The 9,438-nt window shown below is 39.5% G+C and overlaps 1 protein-coding gene across 2 annotated transcripts; it reads left to right on the top strand.

Moving 5' to 3' along the window:
* Positions 1-27: 27 nt before the first annotated feature.
* LOC144653217 (mothers against decapentaplegic homolog 5-like) lies at positions 28-7,068 on the top strand. 2 transcript variants are annotated; one of them, XM_078513160.1, is made up of 4 exons: positions 28-827; positions 1,098-1,265; positions 2,585-2,710; positions 3,779-7,068. In XM_078513160.1, the coding sequence occupies exons 1-4, from the start codon at positions 425-427 to the stop codon at positions 4,411-4,413; spliced, it is 1,332 nt and encodes a 443-aa protein (XP_078369286.1). In that variant the 5' UTR covers positions 28-424; the 3' UTR covers positions 4,414-7,068. The 2 variants fall into 2 exon arrangements, with proteins under 2 accessions (XP_078369286.1, XP_078369287.1); XM_078513161.1 differs by having other exon boundaries at positions 2,585-2,695.
* The last annotated feature ends 2,370 nt before the right edge of the window (positions 7,069-9,438 follow it).

Genomic DNA, 9,438 nt, shown 5'->3' on the forward strand with positions numbered 1-9,438 from the left:
AGTAGAGTGACGTCACACTACCTCAAGGCTGCCTGTCGAAGGATGAACAAAATTTGACTGAGAGAGAACAATTGTTTACGAGTTTCGCTCACGTTTGTGTTCGTTTGGGTGGTTTTTCTGTGCTGTCAAGCGCCGTGTACAGCCGATAAAGCCCAAGGCCAACATTTGTCGCCAGTGTGGCGCGGTTGTTTATTCAGCAAACGCGACGACACACAGGCGCCACCGAAACATTCGATAGTTCAAAGCGCGTGAAGTTCGGTCGTGTGTGCTGCTTGTTTGGGTTGTAAAACTCTTCTAACTATCGCGCTTAGCCGTAATTTGCAAGTTGTTTCATCGATTATCCAAACACCACCGTGCGGCTGAGTTAAAACAGACAAGAAAGTTGTCGAGCTAACAAGGGAAATCTGACAAACCCGGCACCAAGATGACGACCATGGCTTCGTTGTTTTCGTTTACCCCTCCTGCCGTGAAAAGACTACTTGGCTGGAAACAGGGCGACGAAGAGGAAAAGTGGGCTGAAAAGGCTATCGAGTCGTTAGTCAAGAAGCTTAAGAAGAAGAAGGGTGCTCTCGAAGAGCTGGAAAAAGCTCTTTCAAACCCCGGTCAGCCTGCCAAATGTGTGACTATTACTCGCAGTTTAGACGGGCGCCTTCAGGTCTCCCACAGAAAAGGTTTGCCGCATGTAATCTACTGCCGCGTTTGGCGATGGCCTGATCTTCAAAGCCATCACGAGTTGAAGCCGTTAGATTGCTGCGAGTATGCCTTTGGATTAAAACAGAAAGAAGTTTGTATAAATCCATACCACTACAGACGAGTTGAAAGCCCAGGTAAGTGGAGAAGACGGGCTTTGGTGATTAGACAAGAAAGTCCCTCAAATAACTGAATGTACTTAAGTGTCTTGCGATTGATCATGCAATTTATATTCTTTGTGCTTTTTTTCTTTAATTTTTGGCATTATGGACTCATTTAAACACATGATGAAGTTGTTTTGTTGACTAAGTTTAGAGAATAGTAAGCACTGCTTAGCGAAACCTCGACCCCTGGAAACAATAGCAGAACATTAAGCTTATATTTTTCATTCTTTCTTCTCTTGTTAGTATTACCACCAGTTCTGGTTCCGCGACAAAGCGAATATCCAAGACCTCCACCTCCATTGCCGTCGCCATTTCGAAGCGTTGATGATCCTCCTATGCCATACAATGCTTCTTTTCCGTTCAATCGACAAAATCAATTGGATCACAGTCCAAACAGCTTTGATATGCCAGGTGATAAAACATGATTATTTATTTCTCTCTCCCTCAGATAAGCAGCATTTTAATGGCTTTTTCTACAGGTACAATGTTAAATGTAGCATTTTTTTTTTCTTGAGCATAGTAATAAAGAAACAACATCTTTCGAATTTAAAGGGTTTCATGTTCTTTCTATACATATCTTTGTCTTTCACAAAAGTGAAGTCAAAACACATGGGTTTTTGTATGAGGTGATATTACTTGTAGGGGCTGGGAGGGTTAGGGGAGTACCAGGCATTCTTTAGAAGGAAAAAGTTGAGAAGGTAAATATATAACTTAATTTGTTCGTGTATATTAGTCTATTTGATTCAAAATTAAGAAATCAAACAATTAATAATATAGAATGTGTATTTGTGAGACCTTCGTACTCCCAACCATAAAATTCTGCCAAGTTGCTATCTTGAATTTATAGGTCGTTTGTTGTATGGATATATGCTTCAGGGCATCAGTATCAGAATAGCTCGTTTTGTAGTATTTTTAGGTCAAAATTCCGATTCCCATCATTGATCAAGCAGTATTTTTTTTCTGAAAGTTGTTAAGCTAGGCTTGTACATGGTTGGGTAAACACTTGTTAATTCCTATGGGTTTAGTAGCATGTGTTTGATTTTCGGAGCATGGCTTGGTTACGGTGTTGATGCTCACATTTCTCAAGGGTTTTACGATTCGGCAGTTTTCCCCTATTCTGTGAAGCTTGTGTCCAAATTATGGTGTATATATATAGAGAGGAACATTCTGTACACTAGCTACTGCTGATGTGATTTTCTCTCTTAGTAAATATACTCAGCTCGTTTACAATATCATCACATGGCCAAACTGTCTGGTGATAAAGAAGATAAAGGCACTCGTCAACTTGGGATATTGTCTTAATGAACATTCTCTCTCCAAATTCTTAGATTGATATTAAAAGAAAATAATGTATCTGTATTTGAAACTTGTGACTGAAAATAGAAACTTAATCCACAATGAAAAAAATATATATATTAGTAGTGATTATTGCTCTCTGAGTACCATTAAAAAAGATCTTTCCTGTATAGCAGGGAAAATGAGTCAAAAATTTAAGGTGGCTCTGAAAAACCCTCCTGAAACCCGCTCTGGATAAATTTGAGCAGCTAGAGTTTAGGAATCTTAATGCAGAAATGTTGTTAAGGATTGTGCAGTAGAGAAATTATAAATACATGTATATATGCTGATGTTTGAAAACTGCCCAGGGTATGTTTCATTCTTTTTCTTTTAACCATTAAAGTGACGAGGAGGTTTAGGTAGCATTGCCATAACATATTGCATTTCTGTTGTAGATACACCCACTGGTTACATGTCTGAGGATGGTGGGTCTCCTCGCCCTGTCGACCCTAATGCTATGGATGTGGATTCTGTCAACTCTCCACCAGCTGTGTCACCTCAGGCAGGTGAGTGGAAATCAGGTGAATTGCACTGATTTATCTTTTTTAACAATTTGACCACATTTTCCATCGCTGTGTTGTGTTCTTGGTTAAGACACTTTACTCTCACAGTGCCTCTCTCCACCCAGGTGTATACATGAGTACCAGTGAATTTACTGCTGAGGGGTAATCCCTGCCATGGACTGGCATCCCATCCAGGGGGGAGTAGCAATACTCTCAGTCGCTTAATGCTACAGAAACCGGGATAAGCTCCGGCTGTATGGGCTACTTGGCTCGGACATAGACTTTACCTTACCTTTTACCTTTTACACTCTTGAAAACTGTGTTCTCAGAATAATTGCAGGGTGTCCGAAAAGTAGAGGTTAAGTCTGCATCGAGCCAAGTGGCTCATACAGCTGGAGCTTATCCCGGTTTCTGTAGCGTTAAGCAAATAGGAGTAAGAGTGCCTGAAGGCTCTTATATAAGAATCTTGGTTGTCCAGCTCTTAAAAGCTTTCTTGATAGCAAAGTTATATAAGTCGCCCAAAAGCAAATAAAGTTAGTCGCCTGTGGCTACCAGGCTCTGCTAGAGCACAGCTCTGCTCTTATAGACTCAAATCAGACATGATAAAATGTTCAAAGTGCTTTGTAAATGATGGAACATTTTGTGGTGTTATGTCTACACCAAGTGTACACCATAAAAATGTGGCTATTTGAAAAGCAGTTGCAATGCTTTGCAGTTAGCTTCAAATGTCCATGATTATTGATCAAAGAATTGTGAATGAATTTGATAATGACAGATAATGCTAGCAAAAATGACAAAAAGCACATTGTCAACAATCTAGGGACTATTACTAGAAGATAGTAATAGTCGCTGGACAAGTGACAACATGCTTTTTCCCCCGACATGTTGTCATTGCTGCCTAGCAACACAATCAATCAACCATGACAACAGACGTTATAACTGAGACCATTAAATGCTCAACCTGAATCTGCTGTATTTTATTCATATTCATCACTTTTTAGAACTCATTAAATTGAAAATGGAAATCACTGTAACTTGCTGTCATCATACAAATGTTATATTTTTGTGATATTCATTTTTATTTAGATCTAAGTCATGTTACTCCAGTGAACTACCAGGAACCATCATCTTGGTGTTCAGTGTCCTACTACGAGCTAAATAACAGAGTCGGCGAGCAGTTTCATTCTAACTGCACCAGTATCATTGTGGATGGATTCACCGATCCCAACACTGCAAACTCAGAAAGATTCTGCTTGGGTCTGTTATCTAACGTCAACCGTAACTCAACCATCGAGAGCACAAGAAGGCACATTGGAAAAGGTGTGCATCTGTATTATGTCGGTGGAGAGGTTTACGCTGAATGCCTCAGCGACTCTGCCATTTTTGTGCAGAGTAGGAATTGTAACCACAGTCATGGCTTTCATCCCACAACAGTATGCAAGATTCCCTCAAGCTGCACACTGAAAATTTTCAACAACCAGGAATTTGCGCAGTTGCTTTCACAATCAGTCAATTATGGTTACGAGGCAGTCTATGAGTTGACAAAGATGTGTTCTATCCGTATGAGTTTCGTCAAAGGCTGGGGAGCAGAGTATCATCGGCAAGATGTTACCAGTACGCCATGTTGGATTGAAATCCATCTTCACGGTCCTTTACAGTGGCTTGATAAGGTGTTAAGTCAGATGGGATCGCCACGGAATCCGATATCCTCAGTTTCCTAAGTGAGACTTCAATGCTGTGAAGTTAAGTTTATGTTGCAACGATGCCAATTTCATTTGAGCTGATAAAGAGTTGCCGCTAACAGAAGCATGACTGTGGTAAAGTCGGACACCAAAGCTTTAGCATTAAAAAGAAGTTTATGATTTTGTTTAGCTGTTTTGTTAGGCTGAAATGCGTTGAGGGTTAAGAGACTTGCGATTGCAATTTAAAAAAAAAACAAACATTATTTTATAAAGTTAAGGTGTTTACTTGTAAATGTAAGTGCAAATCTGTGTATTATACCATACATGTTGATTTGAAACAAAATCACTTTCAATTGATCTTGCCTACAAAAAATGGTTGTAACAATATTACTCTTATTACATGCAAAATGTTTCTAGTTTTATTGTGAATGTATAGTAAGCATCTACGTGTAATTTTGTTTATGTGCTCAAATGCTTAAAATTTAAAGTAATAATAATATTGTTAATGGAAACTGCTGGACAAGGTGACAATAACATTTTAAGCAAAAAAGTTTTTTTTTGAGCATTCTGTAAGTGGGCACACTTGCTGATGTTTTAGTTTTGGGTTATAAAAAGGTTGGCAAAAGGTTATTGTTAATTATACATTGTAGAAGGCATTCAGGGTAAGATACAAATGAGTTTTATCTAGGAACTGCCTTTCTTTTAGCTTCAGCCTTAGTAGGCGTCAGTAACTTGTAATGGCTTGTAAACAGGTTATTATTTTTTGTCCACTTGCAAGAGGCATTCACTAACATCATTTTTATGAGGAATCATGTTAACAAGAGAACACTGTAAACTGCCTTCAAGTGGGGTACAAGCCCGGGGGGGACTCCCATATGAAACGGACGGGGATGCTTGTCGGAAATTTTGAAAAGAACCCCTAAAAGAGACCAATCTGGGTGTGGCTCAAGCCTTTCTTGACCCCTAAAAGATACCAAAAAACTAAGAATGGAGTTTATATTTGTATATTTCTTCGTGTGTAACCTTAAACGAGACCATTATGGCTAAAAATATTGGCGTTTTGGGCATTTTTTCCCGGAACACCCTAAGCGAGACCAAAAGTCCAAAATTTACACCCCTAAGCGAGACGACGAGCATCCCCGTCACTTTCATATGCGAGTCCCCCCCCGGGGGTACAACCATTCTAATGTATGTACTAAATAGACTGTCTTCATATATGGCTGGCCATCTGTAATAACAGTATGAATTTATCTTCAAAACTTGTTCTTGTTTTAGTTTGTAAGGTAGGAAAGTAATGGCTTGTTTAAATATGAAGTATTTGTTACAACACCCAATTACAACTATGAGCAAAAATGTTTGCGAACTTTCATGTACCATAGACTACAAACAGTCCCTAATTTATTCGCAGAGTCTGTCGAGCGCGAAGCGAAAAAATAAATTACTCTGCAGGGAGGAGGTGGTATGAGGCGAGATATTTTTTTCACTTCTTGTCTTGCCCCGCTGCCTCCCCCCGCGAATCCATTTATTTTTTCGCTTCAAGCTCAACAAACTCTTCAAATAAATAGGGACTGCTCGTATTTTTACATGTTCCAATGTCCCCTTTGCCTCCAATCACACTACCTCTATGTTTACTTCTGGCCTTTTTTGGCAAAACAAAAGTGAAATGGACAGGAAGCACTATAAAACCTTTTGTGTATGACTTTTACAAGCTACATTAAGTTTTTTATTTTCAGTTGTTCCTTTAGTATAAAGTGTGTTATAGTTATAACTTCATTTTTAATCATATTTTTGCTGAATATAACTTCCCATTAAATGAAGTTCAAAACTTACTAGTCGGTGTATAAGTTATGAAGAAACCCTGAAATAGTCAGAATAGTTTTGCTAGAAGTTGTATAACACATTGATTCAACATCAAGAAGTTACCAATAGTCAATAAACTTACTGCTGGTAACCAACTATTGTTAGGAATTTTATTTGATGGTATTTATTAGCATTTTAGGTGTAGTTGTTGCATGGAATAGTTTTCTACGTACTAGTTAGCCTTTGGATACTCCAATGAAAGCTTCCAAGCAGGACTTTCATGTGCAACTTTTTTTAATCCTTTTAGTTTGTGAATGAAATCTAGCCTGAATAATATTTCGGATGTCCCTCCCTGGTCGCCTGCTTCCGAGAAGCAGGCGACCAGGGAGGGATGTCTGAAATTAAGGCTAGATGAAATCCTATTGTGTAACCATTCAAATGGAAGCTCTTAAGTACCGGTAGTTCTTCTATTTTGGTCTTTTTTAAATGTTTTGGAAAAGGGCACTTGCGTAGTAAACTTAGACAAATGCTTTTATGAGTGGAAGGGGTAATATTTTTTTCAAGGTGTAGAAAATCAAGGGTGGCCATTTATGAATACAACCACTAACAGAGTGTTTCTGTTCAAACACGATTTTTGTAGAGAAAATGAGAAAGTAACAGCTTGAAAAATGATAAAGAATTTAATTTTACTAGGTTTTGAACATCAGCTTCTTTTGTAAATGCTTGCTGGTAAAGCATCCAGTATGCAAATTTGTTTTCTTATGTTTCGTAGTAGCTTGTATAAATGCAGTAGCAAACTGTTCACAGCTGTCTCTGTTGACTATAGGCTTGTCTCATTTATGCTGCATAAATAATGATATATATTATGATATAATAAAGCGTCATTTTCACAAATGAAGTGTTTAGAAAACTTTCAACCTAATTTATCTGGTGGTGCTTAGCAATACACGTGGCAACATTAAGGGTAGACTTTCTAAAAGTCGTTCGCTTCTCGTTTCCGGTTTGGTGGTAGTAGTAAGCAAGCCTGCAATACTGTTCAATAGGTCATTTTGTAACTTAACCATCCGGCTCTAGTCTCCGTTTGTAACCGTTCTTGGGATCGTCAAGCAATGATCCCGTTTATGCACTGAGTTGTGTGACGACAAAAGTAACGGCTGCAAAGAAGAATAACTAACTTTTCTGTGTCTGTGCGACTGTCATAGCTATTTTTTTCGTTCTTGACTTTTCTTCGCCGATTTTTTTTCGCCCGTATAGACTTTCCCCCGCCCCCACTAACTGCCCCTAGTTCATAGTAGTTTAGTTCATAGTAGTTTTTCTTGGACAGTTCTGTCCAAGGGGGAAAGGCGCAATGAGGTTAACCCTATGTGATTAATGTGAAGCACCAACCCGTAAAACAAGGCCAGACCACGACACCGGGAACTCCGTGACCTACTCTTTGCGATAAGTGCGTGGGTTCTTTAACGTCCCCTGCTGACCATATAACACTGAAGATACAGGAGACGGGACCTACGGTTTATCGTCCTTATCCGAGAAGACTAGAACATCTAACCATTTGCAGATGTCATATTGCAAAGGCAGCACGTTCTCCTCAGTTATTTTAAGACCCTGAGTGTTGGTCCGGTCTGGGAGTCGAACCCGAGACCTCCCGCACGGCAGTCCGGCGCTCTACCAACTGAGCTAACCGCTAACTGGGTCTCCGAGGATGTGCGACTGTGTGCGTTAATTTTGATTGGTACCTAGCGACAGATGTAAGACTGGTGGGATTTTCATTCATATTGAAGTGAGAGTATGAGCAAGAACAGATAAAACGAATATTTTTACTTTTCAAATGCTCCGTATCCGAACCAAATTGCTTTGAAATGGCGCCGACAAGTCCGCATTACCCTGTTTTCAAACACGTGGTCAAATAATACAAATTTGAAAACAAACGAGAAAAAGTATATCAAAGGAAAATTCTTATTTTCACTGTTCAAAATTCGATACTTTACCAATATATATCCTGTTGATTAGCCAAACTTTTTTGGAGCTTTACCAAAAAAGCTTCTACGTTTTTAGGAATAGAGTATGACCGGGAGTATGAAGAAGGTGTATTTAGTCACAGCTGGAACCAAATAAAGCGCGCGCGACACGCCAATTTTCTTATTGAACTAAAAATAGGGCGAGCAAAGATCCAATTAGCCTGAATTTCAGACATCCCTCTGGCAAGCAGGCGAGCACAGAGGGATGTCTGAAATTCAGGCTAAGATCGAATCAGATTCATTATTTTGCCAACGACATTCCAAAAAGCCTTATAAAATTCCACCGTTAAGCCATCATCGCCAGGCGATTTGTTTTTTTTTTAATAATTGGAGGCTCTTAAAAAATTCGGCGACTGTTAACTTCCCTTCACAGACTTGAGCATCATTGGCGGTGAGTTTAGGGATTACTGGGTTTTCTAAAAAAGACGTTAGCGAATCATTCGATGGAGCTAGAGAGTCAGCTTTATAAAGGTTCGAGTAAAACTTTTCAATTTTGTACAATACTTTCTTTGGATCGGTTACTAAAACACCATCTTCGTTTAAAACCTTACGGACAGAGCTTTTTGCTTTTTTGTCCTAGATCCCCTTTAACTCTCCGTAAAATGTTCCGGCACTGGGGGCGCAACTTTCTTCCTGATACCATCCAACATCCAATTGTTGTCATAAATCATGGCACACTGATGATATCCCGAGCTAAACTCATTTTTGTTGAAGGCTAAAGTAGTCATACTTCATCTTGCTTGCTTTTAAAAGACAAAAATCATTTTGACCACTTGCTTGCTTGCTTGCGAACGCAGACGGATTTACGGCTTCAACAGCCGGAAATCCGTCGTAGGCCGAATGGTGTCCTGGGATATTTTTGCGATTTTAGCAATGAGAGTGGGATTTTGGGTAAAATTCTGGGCTGGGGAATGAGAAATGCACCCACACTTCCCCACCTCCCGTCAGAACCCTTAAAATGCGGCTATAAATAATTAAAAATAAATGGGCTTATATTGGTGTGGAGAGGACAAGTGTTAATTTTTTAAGAGCTTTTTGTGTCACAGATCTTGGGGGATGCCAGGCGCGTAGCTGAAGTTTTTGTAAGGGTGTTCGTATTGACAGGAATATTTATTAGGGGGGTTATTTAATACGAGCGCCGAAGGCGCGAGCCTCTAGGGGGATCTGGGGGCATGTCCCCCCAGAATATTTTGAATCTAGAGGCCCGGAAATGCTATTTTCAGCATTGTGTACGTCAATATTTCAA

The sequence above is a fragment of the Oculina patagonica genome, chromosome 5 (assembly GCF_052425735.1).
Source record: "Oculina patagonica isolate OP01 chromosome 5, crgOcupat, whole genome shotgun sequence".
NCBI classification, from domain to species: domain Eukaryota; kingdom Metazoa; phylum Cnidaria; class Anthozoa; order Scleractinia; family Oculinidae; genus Oculina; species Oculina patagonica.

Bases quoted from the DNA above. Each gene is read 5' to 3' on its own strand.
- LOC144653217 (XM_078513160.1), top strand. From the start codon at position 425: ATGACGACCATGGCTTCGTTGTTTTCGTTTACCCCTCCTGCCGTGAAA. The intron at 828-1,097 runs GTAAGTGGAGAA...TTCTCTTGTTAG, and splicing joins CAGACGAGTTGAAAGCCCAG to TATTACCACCAGTTCTGGTT. The intron at 1,266-2,584 runs GTGATAAAACAT...TTTCTGTTGTAG, and splicing joins AAACAGCTTTGATATGCCAG to ATACACCCACTGGTTACATG.